This window comes from Oncorhynchus mykiss, chromosome 11, assembly GCF_057628025.1.
Source record: "Oncorhynchus mykiss isolate SJ-2025 chromosome 11, ASM5762802v1, whole genome shotgun sequence".
In the NCBI taxonomy this organism is placed as follows: Eukaryota; Metazoa; Chordata; class Actinopteri; order Salmoniformes; family Salmonidae; genus Oncorhynchus; species Oncorhynchus mykiss.
This window is the reverse complement of record NC_143032.1, coordinates 37,625,013-37,648,306: the sequence shown is the minus strand read 5'-3', so window position 1 is coordinate 37,648,306 and position 23,294 is coordinate 37,625,013. Positions and strand designations below refer to the sequence as shown.

At 44.9% G+C, this 23,294-nt stretch overlaps 1 protein-coding gene across 50 annotated transcripts in view; it reads right to left on the bottom strand.

Moving 5' to 3' along the window:
• LOC110535656 (protein scribble homolog) overlaps positions 1 to 23,294 on the bottom strand; it is a 117,766-nt gene that overhangs the window by 42,377 nt on the left and 52,095 nt on the right. For 42 of the 50 annotated variants that reach the window (XM_036935396.2, XM_036935395.2, XM_036935390.2 and 39 more), the window contains exons 3-16: positions 20,726 to 20,804; positions 19,625 to 19,714; positions 19,318 to 19,374; positions 17,446 to 17,509; positions 15,593 to 15,667; positions 14,508 to 14,652; positions 14,048 to 14,166; positions 13,681 to 13,880; positions 13,171 to 13,337; positions 12,532 to 12,659; positions 10,552 to 10,677; positions 10,140 to 10,322; positions 9,497 to 9,898; positions 6,104 to 6,166 (exon numbers count right to left, since the gene is read on the bottom strand). In XM_036935396.2, the coding sequence (XP_036791291.2) occupies positions 6,104 to 6,166; positions 9,497 to 9,898; positions 10,140 to 10,322; positions 10,552 to 10,677; positions 12,532 to 12,659; positions 13,171 to 13,337; positions 13,681 to 13,880; positions 14,048 to 14,166; positions 14,508 to 14,652; positions 15,593 to 15,667; positions 17,446 to 17,509; positions 19,318 to 19,374; positions 19,625 to 19,714; positions 20,726 to 20,804 (1,898 nt within the window). The remainder of the gene's footprint in view (positions 1 to 6,103; positions 6,167 to 9,496; positions 9,899 to 10,139; positions 10,323 to 10,551; positions 10,678 to 12,531; positions 12,660 to 13,170; positions 13,338 to 13,680; positions 13,881 to 14,047; positions 14,167 to 14,507; positions 14,653 to 15,592; positions 15,668 to 17,445; positions 17,510 to 19,317; positions 19,375 to 19,624; positions 19,715 to 20,725; positions 20,805 to 23,294) is intronic. The other 8 variants (XM_036935392.2, XM_090190029.1, XM_090190035.1 and 5 more) reach the window with 1 other exon arrangement.

Below are 23,294 nucleotides of genomic sequence, written 5' to 3'. Positions count from 1 at the left end.
ACAGGGCTACTCTGGTCTCAGGGCTAAACTCAACTCAAGTGTATGTCGAATGAGAAAAGGCCTGAGTCTTGCCTTCCATCTCTCCGTACAGAGAGTAGCTACAGTAACTTATTAAAAAGGTGGCCATTTTGGAGTAAAAATATAATTAACGGTAGTACTAAACAAATTACCCATCATATCACAAGGCATTGACATTAGCCCAAAGACGCACAGTGAAACGACTCGACACACGTAATCCTTTTGACATAAAACATTAAGGCTAGTTTCAGACACAATACTCGGTCATGGAACAGTCACATCAAAGGTGGTGTGTGGGTCTAAACTGGATGTGTGAATGCTGTCCGCGCAAGCTGTGCAGAGTGGTAGTAAGTGGGGGATGAGGGTGAAATATAAGTGGGAGAGAAAGAAGAGGAAAGAAATAGTGAAGTGAAAGAGTGCTGTGTTCTGGGGTGGGGGGAAGGGAGTGGAGGTTCATTCCAGTGTGTCGTCGTCAAAAGGCTCCGTTCTCTCACAAACTCGTTGTCACCGTTGCAGAACGCTCATGCAACAACGGGCAGCGCAGATGCACAATATGCATGTACCAACCATTCCATAGGCATCCTCACCAGAAATGCAGACCCAGTCACCAAGGCCAACTATCACGCCTCCATAACCAAAGCCACCAACATAAAATAATCAGTAGGTATCTTGTATCTTATCTTATTAGTTAAGTATGTGCTACCACCCAACGACACTATTCAATCCTTTCAAAGTAATACACATTAAAATAGTAGATATGTATAGAAATATTGTACAAAATGAATCAAAATCCAGGCGTCATCATCTCCCATCTAGACTACTGCAATCCTGTTGGCTGAGCTCCCTGCTTGTGGCATCAAACCACTGCAATTGATCCAGCACACCGCAGCCTTCCAAGTTCATCCATGTGACCTCGTCCCTCCACACACTCCACTGGCTTCCAGTCGAAGCAAAGGGAACTGCCCCTCCCGATCTTCAGGTTATGCTCAAACCCTACACCCCAACCCGAGCAGTCCTTTCCGCCACATCTGGTCTCTTGGACCTCCCACACCTACGTTGGGTCAGCTCCCACTCAACCCAGTCAAACCTCTTCTCTGCCCTGGCAGACCAATTGGATAACCAGTTTCCGCGACGCTAGGACAGCAGAGTCCCTGCCCATCTCCTGAAAACGTCTGAAACCCAACCTCTCCAAAGAATATCTTAGAATATCCACCCTAAAAATAAATATGCATATATACACACACACTGAACAAAAATATAAACGCAACATGTAAAGTGTTGGTCCCATGTTTCATGAGCTAAAATAAAAAATCACAGAAATGTTCCATACGCACAAAAAAGCTTATTTCTCTCAAATGTTGTGCAAACATTTGGCTACATCCCTGATGGTGAGCATTTTATTTCAACCACCTGACAGGTGTGGCATATCAAGAAGTTAATTAAACAGCATGATCATTACACAGGTGCACCTTGTGCTGGACACAATAAAAGGCCATTCAAATGTGCAGTTGTGTCACACAACACAATACCACAGATGTCTCAAGTTTTGAGGGAGCGTGCAATTGGCATGCTTACTGCAGGAATGTCCAACAGAGCTCTTGGCAGATAATTGAATGTTAATTTCTCTACCATAAGCCACCTCCAATGTAATTTTAGAGAATTTGGCAATACATCCAACCGAACTCACAACCGCAGACCACGTGTAACCATGCCAGCCCAGGACCTCCAGATCTGGCTTCTTCACCTGTGGGATTGTCTGAGACCAGCAACTTGGACAGTTTATGTTTTTCTGTTTGTAATAAAGCCCTTTTGTGGGGAAAAACTCATTCTGATTGGCTGGGCCTGGCTCCCAAGTGGGTGGGCCTATGCCTTCCCAGGCCCACCCATGGCTACATCCACACCCGTCATGTGAAATCCATAGATTAGGGTGTAATGGATTTATTTCAATTTATTGATTTCCTTATATGAACTGTATGTAACTTAGTAAAATCATTGACATTCTTGCATGTTGCGTTCACATATCTTAGTGTGTCATCTTAAAGCTTAATTTTAAAATGGGGTCACGTGAGAAAAGGTGTGCTTGGTTTATAGGACCAGGGTTACGTCAGTAACCTCCAGTAGCCGCCAGATGCAGCTGTAATAAACTTCCTACAAATGTGGCTTCATCTTTTGAATGCTTTAATCTACAACATATTATGACCCCATCACTGGCGTACTGTTTGCATTTACTATGCCCACAAGCCGTTAGAAAGTAGTGGACAAGACCAGGCACTAAATCAGACTGGTGGGGAAATAACGTCAATTATGTTCTTTCCTACACAGAATATCATACAACATCATTACCTGATGACTTTCTGAACTTCACAATACCTTTCTGATGCATTTCAGTCACTTCAAACCATACCGTCTTCAGATTGAAATACTGTCAAAAATACTTTGACTAATGTTCAAACTTAGACGTCAAACTGCATCAAGGTTCTGGTCTAATGCTTCTAAAAATGTTAGGCATAACCATGTTCCTGGAGAGCTCAACTAGTGGTACACCTCACAGATTATGGTGTATGTTCTGTTGGTGCAACTGTCATAGCCCAAATTAAAATAGTAAACACTGACTGTTTATTTCAGAACTTTGTTTTACGTGGTAGAGTCCCGAAAACATTTGGTTTTCAAAATAGGGATCGCTGGCCAAAAGAAGTTTGGGAACCCCTGGTCTATTAACTAATTTACTACCCGGTGATGTCACCAGGCAGACTAAAACTTCTTCCCACAACAACAAAAAAAGGTGACATTTCAGGTGGTAATTTTCACAATATTATTCCAACCTTAGTGTGGAAATCTATATTAAAACACAGGAAAATCATGTTTTTGACTGCACTGGGCCTTTAAGTTCTTGATAAGTTGCTTTGTGGTTCTTGAGCTATTCAGCAGTGCAAACCGTTTAGCAAAGTGCTTACCCTCTGGACTATAATGTCTGGAAAGAGCCAGCGTGTTCCTTTGTCATATCATAATAGATGTAGGGCGTGGTACCATGATGAGAAAGAACAGCATTTTATTTTTTGATAATGCACATACATGTTCTCACAAAGAAATCCTTCAACTACTTTAGATGGTTTAGATACCTTTAACAAAACACATTTCTCTGGGTTAAAAGTTGCATGTGTGTGCCAGATCCTGCTAGACACACCGGTTGAGTAAATGTAAAACCTGAAAGATGGTGCTGAAAGAAGATGGACCTCCTCCATCACAGACAGCAGCACCAGCAACCTCATTCACTCACTCAAGGGCCACACAGCCTGAACAGGATGATGAAGAACGGGAGAAGGACGAGCAACAGCGTGGTAGAACTTGAGAATGGGGTAGGGCGTCATTGATGGGTAAACACTTGTTTACCAATTACATAGAACTTCTTCATTACAATTGTATAACCATATTGTTTTATATTCGGAAAGTATTCAGACCCTTTGAATTTTTCTACATTTTGTTACATTACAGCCTCATTCTAAAATGTATTAAATAGTTCCCCCCCCCCCCCCCCCCTCAGTCTACACACAATGCCCCATAATGACAAAGCAAAAACAGGTTTTTAGAAATTTTAGCAAATGTATTAAAAAAATATACTGAAATATCATAATTACTTAAGTATTCAGACCTTTTCAGTATTCAGACACCTGTATTTGGAGAGTTTCTCCCATTATTCTCTCAAGGACATCCAAAGACTTGTCCCAAATCCACTCCAGCATTGTCTTGGCTGTGTGCTTAGGGTCATTGTCCTGTTGGAAAGAGAACTTTCGCCCCAGTCTGAGATCCTGAGCACTCTGGAGCAGGTTTTCATCAAGGATCTCTATACTTAGCTCCGTTCATCTTTCCCTCATCCTGACTTGTCTCCCAGTCCCTGCTGCTGAAAAACATTCCCACAGCATGATGCTGCCACCACCATGCTTAACTATAGGGATGGTTCCAGGTTTCCTCCAGACGTGATGCTTTTGGCAAAATCCAAGCGGGATGACATGTGCCTTTTACTGAGGAGTGGCTTCAGTCTGACCACTCTACCATAAAGGCCTGATTGGTGGAGTGCTGCAGAGATGGTTGTCCTTCTGGAAGGTTCCCCCATCTCCACAGAGGAACTCTGGAGCTCTGTCAGAGTGACCATCCTCCCTCACCAAGGCCGTTCTCCCCCGATTGGTGGTTCCAAACTTATTCCATTTAAGAATGATGGAGCACAATCCTGTCTCTGAACTCTACAGACAATTCCTTCGACCTCCTCATGGCTTGGTTTTTGCTCTGACATGCACTGTCAACTTTGGGATCTTCTTTAGACAGGCGTGTGCCTTTCCTTTCCAAATCATGTACAATCAAATGAATTTGAAACAGATTGACTCCAATCAAGTTGTAGAAACATCTCAAGGATGATCAATGGAAACAGGATGCCCCTGAGCTCAATTTCAAGTCTCATAGCAAAGGGTCTGAATACTTATGTAAATAAAGTATCCGTTCTATTTTATATATATATATATATATTAGAGGTCGACCGAATAATCGGAATGGCCGATTAATTAGTGCCGATTTCAAGTTTTCATAACAATCGGAAATCTGTATTTTTGGGCGGCAATTTGCCAATTTTTTTTCTTTCTTTCCTTTTACACCTTTATTTAATCTTTATTTAACTAGACAAGTCAGTTAAGAACACATTCTTATTTTCAATGACGGCCTAGGAACGGTGGGTTTAACTGCCTTGTTCAGGGGCAGAAAGACAGATTTTCACCTTGTCAGCTCGGGGGATCCAATCTTGCAACCTTACAGTTAACTAGTCCAATGCTCTAACCACCTGCCTCTCGTTGCACTCCACAAGGAGACTGACTGCCTGTTACGCGAATGCAGTAGAAGCCAAGGTAAATTGCTAGCTAGCATTAAACGTATCTTATAAAAAACAATCAATCATAATCACTAGTTAACTACACATGGTTGATGATATTACTAGATATTATCTAGCGTGTCCTGTGTTGCATATAATCTGACTGAGCATACAAGCATACAAGTATCTAAGAATCTGACTGAGCGGTGGTAGGCAGAAGCAGGCGCGTAAACATTCATTCAAACAGCACTTTCGTGCGTTTTGCCAGCAGCTCTTCGTTGTGCGTCAAGCATTGCGCTGTTTCTGACTTCAAACCTATCAACTCCCGAGATGAGGCTGGTGTGACCGAAGTGAAATGGCTGGCTAGTTAGCGCGCCATAATAGCGTTTCAAACTTCACTCGCTCTGAGCCTTGGGGTGGTTGTTTCCCTTGCTCTGCATGGGTAACGCTTTTTCGATGTGGTGGCTGTTGAGGTTGTGTTGCTGGTTCGAGCCCAGGGAGGAGCGAGGAGAGGGACGGAAGCTATACTGTTACACTGGCAATACTAAAGTGCCTATAAGAACATCCAATAGTCAAAGGTTAATGAAATACAAATGGTAGGGAAATAGTCCTAATACTTATTTTCCACCATAATTTGCAAATAAATTCATTAAAAATCCTACAATGTGATTTTCTGGATTTTTTTTCTAATTTTGTCTGTCATAGTTGAAGTGTACCTATGATGAAAATTACAGGCCTCTCATCTTTTTAAGTGGGAGAACTTGCACAATTGGTGGCAGACTAAATACTTTTTTGCCCCACTGTACATACAAACATACATACAATTTTTTATAAAAACCTGTTTTCACTTTGTCATTACGGGGTATTGTGTGTAGATTGATGACTTATTTTTGTTAAATATATTTTAGAATAAGGCTGTAACGCACCACAATGTGAAAAAGTGAATAGGTCTGAAAACATTCCCAATGTACTGGATATGACTTAAATCCTATAACCCTTTGACCATATAAAGCGTTACTCCTGCATCCTCCCCTTCAAGTTCTACTACACTGGCGATCCGATGGAGAGTTGTGGTGGGAATTTCTCTGGGCATTTGGCTTGGATTAATCATTGATTTATGTGAGTTATTGTTTGTTTTTTCCCCCCAACTGAGAGCCAGCGGGTGGGTGAATGGGTGAGTGGGAGAAGGAGAGAGAACGAGAGTGGATGGAGTGAAAGAGAGTAGGTACAGACCTCTTCCTCCTCAATTCGAGCAGGCTCAATCAGGAGATTATTGACTTGATCAAATGACACCCCCTGTTAGGACAGGAACCAGCGAGAGGCATGCGGATTAGTGAGGCCAAAGTAACTAATATGCACACAAGCATACTCTAACCAAATCCATTCAAATCAGAAGAAAAATAACACACGCTTCAAAATAACACACACACACACACACACACACCAATTCAGCCACTGGGATAAACCCCAAAAGGTCATATACACTATTGTATAATGTGTGAAGTAAGGACATTTATTATGGCCAATTTGATTTCCAGTGGAGGTCCTTTGAACAATGGCAACACCAGTCACACACATCACTCACTCCCCAGCCACCAGAGGCAGATGCAGGCAGGGGTGGAAACTCGAGACCCAGAATAAGGCGAGCTACAGGCCACACAGGGACAGCAGCTTGTGTGCAGAAAGAGAAATGGGGGAAAGAAAGCAGTGGCTCCCAAAGCAACGTTCCCTCCAGCCTATAGACAGACACCACAGTAAACCCTTTGACCTGGGTAATACACGTTCTAATGTGCAGTAGTCTTTCTCAGATTTAGTTGCACTTGTCAATCAATAAACAACCCCAAAAAACAGATTATATAAAAATTCTAAATCAGCCATTAAGCAATAACAAATCAATTCCAGATCTAGACAGCCTTGTAAAAATAGTGGCTAGATGTGTAAAATGCAAATGTAAATTGTTCTAAGCCATTGATGCGTTGTTATCTTTTAAGATTGAAATCTGCTGCAGAATTGTTCGAAAATAGGTTGTTATGTAGGTGCATACCTCACTCTAACAATACTTCATGAATGAAATCGGTTTGTCTGGGTCTCAACATTTCCACCTCTGCCAAGACAAATTCCGGATGGTCTGCAGATTAACAGGCATAGACTCGCACATACACTATATCACACACACACACCCCCGCACTCATTCTCTGCATATTAGGTAGCAGCTCTAGTGGTGATTACGATTAATAATCCATTTGAAAAAAAAAATATTTCAGGAGCCCTGGTGTACACCTTTACACAAATATAGGAAGGCAGGTCAGAGAGAAGTCATTAACCAATTAAAAACAGAACAGGAGACAGCAAATTATATGGTGAGAAGCATAGTACTGAGGTGGGCAGACAGAGGCATGGTGCAGGGGACTTTATGGCAGGGGGCCAGCAGGGGGCGTCTGGTGCACAGCTGATGGGGTGGGGATTCGTCATTTGATAGACAATCACTTTGTATTAAAAGATTTTATCATTGGCATTATTGACAACTGGTCCAAGAGAGCCGGCAAACTTGACACGAGAGCTCAGAGCAGCCAAAAGAGGGAGCTCCACTCTGAGTTGACTGGGAACTGTGTGGGTAAACACATGAGTACATCCAAAATGGCACCCTATTTCCTTTGTAGTGTACGACTTTTGATCAAGACCCATTGGGCTCTGGTCAAAAGGAGTGCACTATAAATGGAATAGGGTGCCATTTGGTACACAAATAGGACTAAAGGGGTGAAATGTGTCCACGTTTTAAGCATTTAAACAACTCACACTGGATTTGGTTTGTGCTGGTTGTCCATTTGTAAACTGTCAGTCTGTTTGATGACATTTACAAACATTTATCAAATGTTGTTAATGAGAAAGTCCACTCTTGTTAGTTATTATATGTCTTTCAACAGGTTACCGACTAGCGCCATCCTGTGAATGTCTGAGAGAATCCTGCTTGTGTGGGACAGAGAGAGCAACGTAAAAGCACCCGAGTGCAAACTATAAAACTCCCGGCAAACATTCCTGTAAACAAATCGTTTTTCCTATGCAGGGCAACATGACATGCAATGTAATCTCATTCTCAATCCAATCCAGTGCCAGCAGTCGGACTGAATGCAGGTTGCAGGGTGACAAGACTGGGGGCTTCTACGCATTTGAGTGTCTTGGGTGTGCATCGAGGCGAACAGGCCACTGACATGTCAGGATGAATAGAACTGGTGTGCAAAAGCTTTATTCAACTGTCTGTCAGCTTTATTAGGGCAAAAAACACTAAAGGAAAACGAGCCCATGGTAGTCCTGGCTAATTTGAAATTGGGATACATGGTTAGGGGCGCCAAGTTTTTCGTGACCAGGTGGCCCCAGTTAGTGTAGTCAACTTATCAGAAGGAGTAAAAAACGTGTGGCTCTAAACACGACAACTACATAATAACATGATAGTGAGTGTGTACAGACCTGCCAACCTTGAATCATTTTTATGAGTACCACCTCAGCACGGCGGAGGGACCCCCGGACCTCACGACGGCGCTCGCAACACCCAAACTGCTCAAATCACAGGTAAATGCACCTTTTTTTAGCCTAATAATGATGTTGGCAGAAGACTGCCTCAGTATGAACGGTAAGCAATTGACTTGGTAATTAGATGCTAACTAGAAGGTACAATCAAGGTACAATCAAGGCTCTCCCTAGGATTTTCTGACGAGGTGGTGCTGATGTATGACTAAGGTTGGGTAGGGTGGAGGTCCGGAGGGGGTCAGTCAACTTCCCCCTCAGGAAGTAGGAGCATTTTGCATTATTAAAAAAACCTGTAACTGCCATGTCCTGAACCCTAGTCTTAAATGATCAAACAATGTAACCAATACAAAGTCTCGTATTTGATCCTAAATAAAATTGAAATGGTCTCAATGACCACTTGCACAATTTAGGGGTAATGATTATTGTAATTAACAGGTGTCTTTGTGTGAATAGTCTAGTGAAAATGTAAAACGGGCTTCTTCATTTTGTTTGGGAAGAAAATTCGGAATTACTCAATCATGCAACGTAGTAGTCTAGCTTACTGTAGGCTACATGGAATATGAAACTGAACTAGGCCTACAAGAGCTTGTTCCAGACCTCATCCATCCAGTTAGGTCTAACTACTAGGCCAATCAGCAACATGCCTGGTTGTCGTTGGTGACCTGACTATTATCTCAGCAGCCTGCTGGTGACACACAGCTATATCAAGAGGACCAATCAACAACTGATTCATGAACAAAGGTCTTTTAACCTTTAAGTCCAACATAGCTTTCTGCGAAGGACGGTTTTAGCGGAAGAGTTCGCTCTGCCATGTTTGTTTCCATCAACACAGCGACGTGCACTGAACTACCGTGACTACATACCTTCACCGTAATGACGCCTAATGTGATTGATTAACACACACAATTTGGAAAACACAATCGTGCGCATAGAATTGCGTCATTCTGCACAGGATGCAGAATTTGTGCAGGTTGGCAGGTCTGGTGTACGTTTTAGTTTTGTACTACAGCCCTACTCACTATGAACTATGTAGCCTGTATAGTAATTGTGTTTCCTACCCACCGTCCCCTGACCCCCCCCCCCCCCCCCCTCCCAGTTTACCTTGACCGGCTGCAGGGAAGAGTTGACATGAAGCAGACTCCTCTCCTCCTGCTTTGGCTCTTCTATTCTGTTGTGGCGCTGTGGAGTAACCATACACTCCTCCTCTTCCTCTTCCTCCTTCTCGGGGTCAGGGTGGTGCGAGGTGGGGTGTTGGGCCAGGTGTGCGTCGGGGCTGAAGCCCTGCAGCAACGCGGCCACCGCCTCGGGTTTTGGCAGCTTGGTGATCTTGAAGTGCTTCTTGTAGTGCGGCGTGTCCTTCCTGATCAGACGCTGCTTCTCCGTAGGGAACTGGGGCCTCTGTTCCTCTATGTCGCTGCATGGGACCCCGTCCCCACCCTCCTCGTCCTCACCGTCCTCATTCCCACCCTGGTATATGGGCTCCTCTGCAAAGTGCACCGTGGGCTGGCGGAAGAAGGGAAAGGATGGTGTGAGTGACGGGAGAGAAAGAAAGAGCAGGGGGGAACCGATCGTATTGAAGACAATGATCCGTCTCACTGGTCATGGTTATTTAGTTTACCTGACCAGGAAAAAGTGTAGAACTAGGGTACAGAGTTTTCCTAGCCACGAAGTGCCAGGTCTTAAAATTACAGCACCCGTATTAGGAGAGGTGATTGAAACAGATTGTCGTAGTAGTGAAATTCACCTCCACATACTCCACCTCCATCTCGTCTAGCTCCTCCTCCTCCTGTTCACCACGCCCACCCACTAGGCTCTCCCTCGCTGTGGTAATCACGCACCGTCTCTCCTCGTGAGAGTTGGCAGAGGCTGTGCTGTTGGACGCCGCAGAGTCGTGGCTCTGATTGGACAGATTGCTCAGTCGTTTCTCCTGCAACCACCAATCACACGTCAGAATCCTTAGAACAACGTGCTGGATAAGTGGCCAACAGGTACAGACTTAGATTCTGTTTCAACAGTACACCTTTACCTATAATCTGTATGGACCACACCCACAGCAATGATGGTTTTTACAGAATGTATGCATTTAAAATGTTAAAAAGCTTCACTCACGGATCTCAAGTATGGTGGCATGTAGGATGTACAGTGGTGTGTTGTACCTCAGTACCAGGAGACTCTGGCTCTCCATCATGACAGGATATGTAGGCCTCATTCCTCTTCTCCTCAATCACCTTCTTCATGACCTTCAGCTCACTGGGGTGGGGCGTCGCCCGGCGCTGGAGACCCTGAACAGACACACGCGGACGAGAATCTGTCAATTCCCCAGACTGACAGTTCATCTACAGACACACAAGGAGGAGACCGCCTCAAAAAGTATTTTGCAAACTGTAAATTAGACACAAGAAAAGAACAACAAACTGACTCAAGGAAACTCAAAGACCGAGATGCCGAAACTAGACTGGAATGGAGTCTGCTACTGATTTCCCTGACTGGATATCTCTCTTTACCCTGTCATGCCCTGTCAGAATGGAAAGAAAGGACAATGAAAGGAAGCTAAGTAATGAACCAGCCATAGAGCGTTTCATTTTAAAACGTGTTGGTTGGTGCAGTGCACGAGTCACATGAACCAAGCTCCTCATAAAGCACTGTTGATGTATTGTATACTCAGCAAAAAAGAAACGTCCCTTTTTCGGGAACCTGTCTTTCAAAGATAATTCCTAAAAATCCAAATATCTTCATAGTAAAGGGTTTAAACACTGTTCACCATGCTTGTTCAATGAACCATAAACAATTCATGAACATGCACCTGTGGAAAGGTCGACACTAACAGCTTACAGACGGTAGGCAATTAAGGTCAAAGTTATGAAAACTTAGGACTCTAAAGAGGCCTTTCTACTGAAAAACACCAAAAGAAACATGCCCAGGGACCCTGCTCATCTGCGTGAACGTGCCTTAGGTGTGCTGCAAAGAGGCATGAGTACTGTAGATGTGGCCAGGGAAATAAATCGCAATGTCCGTACAGTGAGACGCCTAAGACAGAGCTACAGGGAGACAGGATGGACAGCTGATTGTGCTCGCAGTGGCAGACCACGTGTGACAACATCTGCACAGGATTGGTACATCCGAACATCACACCTGCGGGACAAGTACAGGGTGGCAACAACTGCCCAAGTAACACGAGGAACGCACAATCCCTCCGACTCAGACTGTCCGCAATAGGCTGAGAGAGGCTGGACTGAAGGCTTGTAGGCCTGTTGAAAGGCAAGTCCTTACCAGACATCACCAGCAACAACGTCACCTATGTGCTCAAACCCACAGTCGCTGGTCCAGATAGGACTGGCAAAAAGTGCTCTTCACTGACGAGTCGCGGTTTTGTCTCACCAGAGGTGATAGTCGGATTCGCGTTTATCATCGAAGGAATGAGCGTTACACCGAGGCCTGTACTCTGGAGCGGAATCGATTTGGAGGTGGAGGGTCCGTCATGGTCTGGGGCGGTGTGTCACAGCATCATCAGACTGAGCTTGTTGCCATTGCAGGCAATCTCAACGCTGTGCGTTACAGGGAAGATGTGGTACCCTTCCTGATGTGGTACCCTTCCTGCAGGCTCATCCTGACATGACCCTCCAGCATGACAATGCCACCAGCCATACTGCTCGTTCTGTGTGTGATTTCCTGCAAGGTAGGAATGTCAGTGTTCTGCCATGGCCAGCGATGGGCCCGGACCTCAATCCCATTGAGTACGTCAGGGACCTGTTGGATCTGAGGGTGTGGGCTAGGGCCATTCCCCCCCCCCAGAAATGGAAGAGTGGGGTAACATCTCACAGCAAGAACTGGAAAATCTGGTGCAGTCCATGAGGAAGAGATGCACTGCAGTACTTATTGCAGCTGGTGGCCACACCAGATACTGACTGTTATTTTTTATTTTGACCCCCCCCCCCCCCTTTGTTCAGGGACACATTATTCAATTTCTGATGGTCACATGTCTGTGGAACCTGTTCAGTGTATGTCTCAGTTGTTGAATCTTATGTTCATACAAATATTTGCACATGTTACGTTTGCTTAAAATAAACACAGTTGACAGTGAGAGGACGTTTCATTTTTTGCTGCGTTTACATGTATAAGTGTATTAGTAGTCTTACCCTGCGCTCTGCAGCCGCCTCATCGTCCTCATCCTGCTTGGTGGTCTCCTCCTGGAACTGGATAACGGACACCCGGTTCAGGTTGCTGTCTATCCAGCTGTCGTCCACACTGTTCTGCAGCAGATTCTCTGTAGGGAGACAGGATGGAGAGAGGGACCTGGGTTACAAAAACAGTTTACGGGGATTGAAACGGTCATCGTTGTGGTACATGGGAGTTGTGGTGTTATGGGAACATCTTAAGAACATTTGGGTTGAGAGTGATGGGAGAGCAAGAAGGACTCTGGGAGAGGAATGTGCTGCTCGGTGTAAAATTGCACTCGGGTTCTATTTTCAAGATTTCGATACGCAGCTCACACTTGATAAGGTAGTTTGGACCTGTTCGCGCTGGCCAAAGGTTTCCAGCGTCACGGGTAAAAAAACAACAACAAGAAACAGACTGATTTTGCAACACCCCAGTGTAGCTCCTATGTTAGAGGAAGGAAAGGGAAGAGGATATGCTTTGAAGGAGGACTTCGGGTTCAGTTGGTAAATAGTGAATAGCCCAGGAAAAAGTTGAGATGGAGAACGGAGCGTGATAGAGATGTGAGAGAGGAGGAGGAAGATGATGTCCACCAGGAGGTAGGTGTAGGGCTAACTCACCCAGGCTAGGGGAGGGCTGCTGGGGCAACAGGTAGCAGGTGAGCACCTTCTCCCCGGTGCTCTCGTCGTCCTCCGTCTGGAACTTGAGCATGGGCTGGGACTGGTTCTCTGCCAGCCACATGGCCTTCAGGTTGAGGTTGGCCAGGGCAAACGGCAGGTTCTGTAACCTGGGGACACCACACAACATGGACAAATTTCATTCTGAAGAATAGTCCGGTGTTGCTCAGTTGGAAGAACATTGCGTTTGCAACGTAAGGATTGTGGGTTCCATTCCTGCTGGGGCCACCCATATAAAAATATATGCATGCACTACTTTAAGTCACTTTGAGGGAAAAAAATGTCATAATTAATATTTGTGTTATTATATCATTATTAGACTACAAGATTTGATAAAGGGTTAAGAGAAGCTCAGACTACTTCAGAAGTGGAGTCACTAGATATGTTATTACAGGAGAGAAGTCTACCAACACCAGTGATTTACAGGACCTATATGGGGTGTAGAAGGGTTACCTGTTCCCTGCCACATCCAGAACATGAAGCTCAGTGGCGTCAGCCAGCTCAGCGGGCAATTTGGCCATGCGATTGTCTCTGAGGGAGAGCACGTTGAGGCTGGCGCAACCACCCAGCTCATCTGGCACGTCGCCCAGCCGGTTGCGGTCCACATTCAAGTTGGTCAGCTTCTTCAACTTGCCCAGCGAGCGAGGCAGAGTCTATTGAATAAAAACGCGCAACAATAAAACATGTCAAATTGAATGGATGTTTAAAGCTATGCATCTCAAGGGGGATGTTGAAAGGACAAGGCCGGGAGTCTCGGGACAAGGCACATATTGTTCTGTACATTTGTTCTGAGCCAGCGAACTGTGGTTCTAAAATGTACCTGTAAGAGGTTCTCGGTCAGTACGAGTTCCGTCAGGTTCTCACACTCTCCTATGGAGTCACTCAGGTGGGTCAGTCGGTTCTGGTCCACTTTCAGGATGGACAGCTGCTTCAGAGAGCCTAATGAACACGACCCAGGTCAAAAACCGTCACAAGCCTTTGAGTCAGTTTATATGCATCATTTCCCCAGTAGGGGGCAGTATGGTTTTCAGTGCATTACCTTCTATTACATCCAAGCATTGAAAATGCCCAATGTCCATGGGTCTAATTCAACAGTACTTGGTTAAAAGCACACACCTTGACAAAGTACTTTGAAAAACTCAGTTTAGTCTGACAATGAAGCTACTGTGTAAATTAGTTCAGGTGAATAAGCCACCGTACAACGGAACAGCGAATGCCATCAGGCAACCTTTCCTCCCTCTCTCTCCCCATCTACCTCCTTCCCCCGCTCTCTCCCTCACCTATGCTGTCGGGGACCACCTCCAGGAGGTTGTGTGAGAGCAGCAGGTCAGTGAGGGCCAGCAGGCCGCTGAGCTCTGAGGGCAACTCCTCCAGTCGGTTCTCTGACACGTCTAGACACACGAGTCTCTGCAGGTTCCCCAGCTCCTACAGACAGACAGACACACACACACACACAAAGCAATGTCGTTTTTAGTGTGAATACTCCCACTGGAATGTATGTGGTAGGTTTCATACTAGGCTTCGGCAGTACCCAGATTACCATACCTTCATACCGACCTTGTGCCATACCGAGATACTCATAACTGGACACAAGGGGCGCTATTTTCAAACCCCACTGCCAACAAGTACATGTACAATCCTTTAGAGAATGCGCACTAAATGCTAACAAGCACATTGCAAACATTTTATACAGTCTTTACAGTATTTACAGGACAGATGTATAACTTTATAAGCCGGGACAAGTAACTCAATACTAATAACAGTTTGCTGCATGCACAAAACCAACGCTAGACAGCAAGGCTCTTGATCCAGGAGGGGACTCTGCTGTTTCCAAACAAAGATTTTGGAAGAAGCTAACCACTGAGCTAATAAGCTAACTAGCTACTAAAATAGCATACCAAATGCTCAACTGCAGAGCATTTAGCACAGTTTACTTAATAGGTATAAGATACAGTATCTGGATACAGTATCTAGCTGGCAAACACTTAGTTGTGAGTTCCATACTGTAACTAGATCCCCTGGCGCGTGCTGCACAACAGTGAGTGACTCACAAGGCTCTGGTCTCTTATTTGTGTGCTTGTAAACAAAAATCACATGACTGGGGACTTCCAGGAAAATGAATGACACCATCTTCTTTATCTCCTAACTTATTGCAAAAGTTGACTGCAGGTATTTACTTCAAAACGTATATATTCACATGTATACAAATAAAACATCAAAGAAATTGTTTCAACGATAACGAAAAACCATCTCGTGGCTACTTCCAAATATCCCAGTATAAGGTATACCGCCCAAGCCTATATCATACTGAGCAATGTTCTGGTTCTAAGCGAATAAGGGCATGCCAAGCCAGGACCGTACTCACTAGTGGCAAAGAGGAGAGCTGGTTGCGGTCCAACCACAGCTCTCGTAGGTTAGGGAGAGCACCAAGTGTGTCCGGCTGTTAGAGATAGAGACAGAGGGAGGGGAAAAAGAGAAAAGAAAGGTAAACAGAGGACCCAAAGTTGTCTTTGCTCTGCTTCTAGAGCGAGTGGGAACAAACATGCATCCTCCACTGTACTTAAATATGCATAATTTGGGAAGGGGAGAGGAGGCGTCTACATAAACACACATCACACGCCCCAAATACCACCGCGGTGGTGGAGTCCCCAAATGGCTGTGGGAAGGGGCAAGATTCACCTGACCAAACAATTCCTGTAAAATGACCCCAGATTGTATTTGAGTGACGCATTACATTAAAAGACTAGCATGCATGGGAGGGATGAGCAATGTGCAGTATGACAGGCAGGCAGCCAGGCTTTCAGGCGGCAGCATGACGTCAGGTTGTTTGCTCAGCCTCCGCCTGTCGGCTCAACAGGCATTATTTACCCTGTACATTGAGATGACTAGCCAGGCAGGCGTTCCCATGCTAAAAGAAGCAGGACTCAAAGGGCAACATATTACCTACGGAGCGCACAACATTTGACCAGGGCCCTATCCCTTTTCCCTACATAGTACACTACTTTTGGCCAGGGACCATAGTAATGCACAATATAGGGAATAGGGTGCAACATGGGATGCATTCATAGCACACAGTGGCCCTAATGTCCAACAGACCAGTTCCAAGCCATTGTGTTTGTTTGTGGGTTAGATATGTGGTAGATAGATGGGTGCTTGTGGTCGGGAAATGTAAGAAGGGTGTTTGGGTAGTGTGTGTGTGTGTGTGTGTGTGTGTGTGTGTGTGTGTGTGTGTGTGTGTGTGTGTGTGTTCGCGCACGCCCGCACGTTCTGGACATCAGGGTTGGGGTCAACTCAAATTTAAGGCAGTCAATTCAGGAAGTAAACTTTAATTCCCATAAATAAATAAATAAATAAATAATGTACATCTATATTGAATTCTCTTCTCAATAAGCAGAAAAGGAGAAGCTATGTCAAGTTCTGGATTTGAAAATCAAATCACTTCTTGAAATGACCGACTTCAATTCAAATTGACCAACCAAAGATGGTTTAGTACGAAGATAAGTAGAAACGGTTGTCCAATAGAAATCCCTGATCACGGTTGTAGGCGATATCACAGCTCATCCGCAGAAACACGTAATCGGTTCGAACGGTCATCTCGCTCTAAACTCCACATGTACAGGCCGTCAAATTAAAAAGCACTCTTTCGATAAAGTTGTTATTGACAAAAATGTAAAAGTGTCAGTGTGACACTTTTACAAGTTTGTAGTAATGACATGTTCACCTACTTAAAACATTGGTTTGAATGTTGTGCCTTTAGAAAAAAACAAAAAAAAAACAAAAGGAATCATTTTTTACTTTTCTCATTGACTTCTCAAACCCTAAACCCCGGTCTGGTGTGCAAAGTCTACTTCACAAGCGTTCCCGGAATGTTGGGTCTCTGGGTTTATAAAAATCTGTAACCCAACCCTGCTGGACATCCAGGGTGTACGATCCTGTGTGGCATGTCCTGTGAGCTGTATATCTAACCAGCTTGCTTGTATGCAAGACGTGTTTTGTGGCACAGCATAAACCAGGGTCAAGGGTGCGTATATTTCTATGGCCCCCATGTATGTTGAGAATGTGAGTTATTGTCATGCTGTATATCACACATCCTTTACATAGCGTCTCCGTTGAAAATGGCACCCTATTCCCTATGTAGTTAACCACTTTGTACAAGGGCGCTGGTCAAAAGTAGTGCACAATATAGGGAACAGAGTGCTATTTAGAGATTGTTCTTACCAACACATCCAGTTCATTGCTGCCCAGGTCCAGATGCTCCAGTTTCACCAGGAAAGAGAGTGACCTGGATAAGCGAGAGAAACACATAAATCATAGAAAACACTGATGTAATGGGGACTACTGCACACTCAGACGACACGGTCTCGTTGAAACTCACTCAGCGTTGTGAATATACAGTGCCTTCGGAAAGTACACCCCTTTTTCCACATTCTGTTACGTTACAGCCTTATTCTAAAATGTATTACATTTTTTCATCATCAACCAACACACAATACTGCATAATGCCGAAGCGAAAACAGGTTTAGACATTTTTGCAAATGAGTTTTTTTTTTTTAAATTAACAGAAAAACCTGATTTACATAAGTATTCAGACACTTTGCTATGAGACTCAAAATTGAGCTCAGGTGCATCCTGTTTCCATTGATCATCCTTGAGATGTTTTTACAACTTGGAGTCCATCTGTGGTAAATTCAATTGATTGGACATGATTTGGAAAGGCACACGCCTGTCTATATAAGGTCCCACAGTTGAAAGTGCATGTCACAGCAAAAACCAAGCCATGAGGTCGAAGGAATTACACAGATCTGGGAAGGGTTCCATAACATTTCTGCAGCTTTGAAGGTCCCCAAGAACACAATGGCCTCCATCATTCTCAAATGGAAGAAGTTTGGAACCACAGACTCTTCCTAGAGCTGGTCACCCGGCCAAACTGAGCAATCGGGGGAAAAGGGCCTTTGTGGACGCTCAGACCATGAGAAACAAGATCCTCGGTTCTGATGAAACCAAGATTGAACTCTTTGGCCTGAATGCCTAGCGTCACATCTGGAGGAAACCTGGCACCATCCCTACGGTGAATCATAGCGGTAGGGACTGGGAGACTGAGGATTGAGGGAAAGATGAACAAAGCAAAGTACAGAGAGATCCTTGATGAAGTCCCGAGTGCTCTGGAGAAGGTTTTCAGACTGGGGTGAAGGTTCACCTTCCACCAGGACAACGATCCTAAGCACACATCCAAGACAACTCAGGAGTGGCTTCGAGACAAGTCTCTGAATGTCCTTGAGTGGCCCAGCCAGAGCCCGGACTTGAACCCGATTGAACATATCTGGAGAGACCTGAAAATAGCTGTGCAGCAAAGCTCCCCATCCATCCTGACAGAGCTTGAGAGGATCTGGAGAGAAAAATGGGGGGAACTCCACAAATACAGATGTGCCAAGCTTGAGGCTGTAATCGCTGCCAAAGGTGTTTCAACAAAGTACTGAGTCATTTTTATTTTACATTTAACCTTTATTTAACTAGGCAAGTCAGTTAAGAACAAATTCTTATTTACAATGACAGCCTACTGGGGAACAGTGGGTTAACTGCCTTGTTCAGGGGCAGAACGACAGATTTTTACCTTGTCAGCTCGGCGATTCGATCCAGCAACCTTTCGGTTACTAGTCCAACACTCTAACCACTGCCGCCCCAAAAGGGGTCTGAATACTTTCCAAAAGCACACTGTATTTATAATCTATATATAAATACATCAACAATGTATTTGAAGGCGACTTCTGGACTGTTACAGTCTGGATCAGATAGACTAACTGATTGTCAGACTAAACCATCACGCCCAATCATTGACACATTCCCACACAGTCACACACATGACAAGCTGGTCATTCAGCAAATCACACATTTACAGTCTGTCCTTCTCACAACAACTGTATCCATAGTGAAGAGAGCAAATAATATTGGTTGCTAGTGAACAGATATACTAGAGAGGACTTTGTGCTTCAAATCACCAGTCATATCATCAAGGTCTCCTTTCTAGGAAATAACCACCTTCCCTAGCATGGAGGGTGGCTGGGACTATGCCAGGCTGAAGAGGGCACTTACGTGGGCAGGGACTTGAGCAGGTTCTCCCTGAGCTCCAGCGTCACCAGGTTGGCCAGGCTGCAGGAGAGAGGGAAGAGAGGACGAGAGAAGAGGAGGAGGAGTTAAGTCTGGTTAACTTTGCATGGCGATTGGTCTCGTCCAACCGGTCACACAGTCAGTCTGTCTGAGAACCCATTGTGTCATGTAATTACGCCTTTACCAAGGTCTGTCATTTTACAGAACGAGGAGGCTGAATGTTTAGAGTAAGAAGGAAACCTGTGTCGTGGTTGGGTCTGCGTATTTTGTTGGTGCGTGTGTGTGCACTTACTTTCCTATGTCGTTGGGCAGTGTCTGCAATGACACGTCGTTAAGTGCCAGGTGGGCGAGCCCTCTGAGCTGAGTGAAACCATCAGGCAACCTGGTGATGAGGACAGAAAGGGAGAGGGGAAAACAGATGGAGAGAAACACAGAGGGAAAAAAATGGCCCTTTAACACCAGCCCTTGAAGCACTTGGAACAGCTGCTTCATCTGCCTATGGCAGCATCCCAAATAGCACCCTATTCCCGTCATAGTGCACATTTTTAGTGGTGCACTATATAGGAAAAGGGTGCCATTAGGGACGCAGCGTAAGTGGCCAGATCCATCTGTCAAAGCACTCACCATCACCACTCCTGCCAACAGTTCCTTTCTTATTCTATAGGAGAAGTAAAAGCAGGGAGATGGTTTGCCTCGCCAAAAGCATTACACTTCTACAGTATACTTAAACGCCATGTTAAAAGGTGCAATACAGCCGTTTTTTCCACAATATATTATAATTTCTCAAGCAATAATTTTGCTAGGACTGTCTGGGAGATGTCTGAGTGGGGAGGGGACAACTGAAAACTAGCTTATATTAGCAGAGAGGCTTGGAACGCTTTCTTATTGGTCTATTAACTAATTAACCGTGGCGTAACCATTCAGGCCAAAACAGGCTGCACTGTCAGGCAGTCTTTTCAAACAGCTCTTAGACTAAAAGGGCATTATCATCACTTTCACTATATCACAGTATTATTCCAACCGCAGTGTGAAAATATGGACACAGGAAATCACGCTTTTGACTGTACTGGGCCTTTAATGTAGTTTCAAGGTCAGAGAACAGCATACTGTATCATCACAAAGCCTTGTTCTCCTCCAGGTGTTTTGCTCATGTACTGTACATAATCTAATACTGAGAAAGGGCCTGCTCTGAGCCTTTGACACATCTGGGCAACAACTACCTGCACATTTGTTTCATTGTCTTGAGCTGTTTATCTTCAGGCCATTATGGAAAGGAAATAATCACAACATGGCACAAAGCACACGTATGACAGTGACCTCCCCCATATATCTCAAAGGCAAAAACACAATGGCAACAGCAGAGAGAGAGGTGGTACTGGACTGATCCACTGACTTGGAGAGGGGGTTTCCACTGAAGTCTGCAATCTCCAATGCTTTGCAGAATTTAATGCTCTCGGGGATCTCAGGAATGTCTGTGGACAGAGACAGAGATTAGAGAGGGGGAACAAAGTCAGATATAACAATATTGTATACTGCTTTTCCTGTCACCTGCTATATGATATGTACACCAAGGACACAAGAGAGAAAATATTATTTCCATTGTGTGTGCTTGTGCTGAGTTGCAAAATGAGAAACCATTTGAGATCGGTTTGACGTAAACAATCAAGGGCGGAATTGACTTCTGCCATTGATATGTAAGGGGGGGGGGGGGGGTTACAGTGCATTCGGAAAGTATTAAGACAGCTTCACTTTTCCACAATGTATTACGTTACAAATCAAATGTTAGTCGTCACATGCGCCGAATACAGGTGTAGAACTTGCAGTGAAATGCTTACTTTAGAGCCCCTAACCAACAATGCAGTTGAAAAGAATACGGATGAAAATAAGAGATAAAAGTAACAAGTAATTCAAGAGCAGCAGTAAAATAACAATAGCGAGACTGTACCGGTACCCCCGCTGTATATAGAGTCAATGTGTGGGGGCACCGGTTAGTTGAAGTAATACGTACATGTAGGTAGGGTTATTAAAATGACTATGCATAGATGATAACAACAGAAAGTAGCAGCGGTGTAAAAGGGGGAGGGGGGCAATGGAAGCTGTTTAATAGCCTCTTGGACCTAGACTTGGCGCTCCGGTACCGCTTGCGTGCGGTAGCAGAGGGAACAATCTATGACTAGGGTGGCTTGAGTCTTTGACAATTTTTAGGGCCTTCCTCTGACACCGCCTGGTATAGAGGTCCTGGATGACAGGAAGCTTGGCCCCAGTGATGCCATGGGCCGTACGCACTGCCCTCTGTAGTGCCTTGCGGTCGGAGGCCGAGCAGTTGCCACACCTGGCAGTGATGCAACCAGTGATGCAACCAGGATGTGCTCGATGGTGCAGCTGTAGAACCTTTTGAGTATCTGAGGACCCATGCCAAATCTTTTCAGTCTCCTGAGGGGGAATAGGTTTTGTCGTGCCCTCTTCACGACCGTCTTGGTGTGCTTGGACCATGTTAGTTTGTTGGTGATGTGGACACCAAGGAACTTGAAGCTCTCAACCTGCTCCACGGCAGCACCGCCGATGAGAATGGGGGCATGCTCGGTCCTCTTTTTCCTGTAGTCCATGATTATCTCCTTTGTCTTGATCACGTTGAGGGAGAGGTTGATGTCCTGGCACCACCCGGCTGTCTCTTCGTTGTCGGTGATCCGGCCTACCGCTGTTGTGTCGTCATCAAACGTAATGATGGTGTTGGAGTCGTGCCATGCATTGCAGTCATGAGTGAACAGGGAGGGAGGGGACTGAGCACACACCCCTGAGGGGCCCCTGTGTTGAGGATCAACGTGGTGGATGTGTTGTTACCTAACCTTACCACCTGGGGGCGGCCCGTCAGGAAGTCCAGGATCCAGTTGCAGAGGGAAGTGTTTAGTCCCAGGGTTCTTAGCTTATTGATGAGCTTTGAGGGCACTATGGTGTTGAACACTGAGCTGTAGTCAATGAATAGCATTCTCACATAGGTATTCCTTTTGTTCATGTGGAAAAGGGCAGTGTGGAGTGCAATAGAGGTGGTGTGCAAATTGGAGTGGGTCTAGGGTTTCTGAGATAATAGTGTTGATGTGAGCCATGACCATCCTTTCAAAGCACTTCATGGCTACAGACGTGAGTGCTATGGGTGGGTAGTCATTTAGACAGGTTACCTTAGTGTTCTTGGGCACAGGCATGATGGTGGTCTGCTAAAAACATGTTGGTATTACAGACCTCGGACAGGGAGAGTTTGAAAATGTCAGTTAAGACACTTGCCAGTTGGTCAGCGCATGCTCACAGTACAGGCCCTTGCAGTCCTTCTGGCCCCTCGGCCTTGTGAACGTTGACCTGTTGCGGAGAGCGTGATCACACAGTCTTCCGGAACAGCTGGTGATCTCATGCATGTTTCAGTGTTATTTTCCTCAAAGCAAGAATATAAGTAGTTTAGCTCATCTGGTAGGCTCGGTTCACTGGGCAGCTCTCAGCTGTGCTTCCCTTTGTAGTCTGTAATGGTTTGCAAGCCCTGCCACGATTCGATCTTAGTCCTGTTTTGACGCTTTGCCTGTTTGATGGTGCATCGGAGGGCAGAGCGGGATTTCATATAAGCTTCCGTGTTATAGTCCCGCTCCTTGAAAGCGGCAGCTCTAGCCTTGAGCTCAGTGCGGATGTTGCCTGTAATCCATGGTTTCTGGTTGGGGTATGTACTAGAGGTCGACCAATTATGGTTTTTCAACGCCGATACCGATTATTGGAGGACCAAAAAAGCCAATACCGATTAATTGGATGATTTTTTTTCTTTCTTTATTTATTTGAAATAATGACAATTACAACATTACTGAATGAACACTTATTTTAACTTAATATAATACCCCAATAAAATCAATTTAGCCTCAAGTAAATAATGAAACATGTTCAATTTGGTTTAAATAATGCAAAGACAAAGTCTTGGAGAAGAAAGT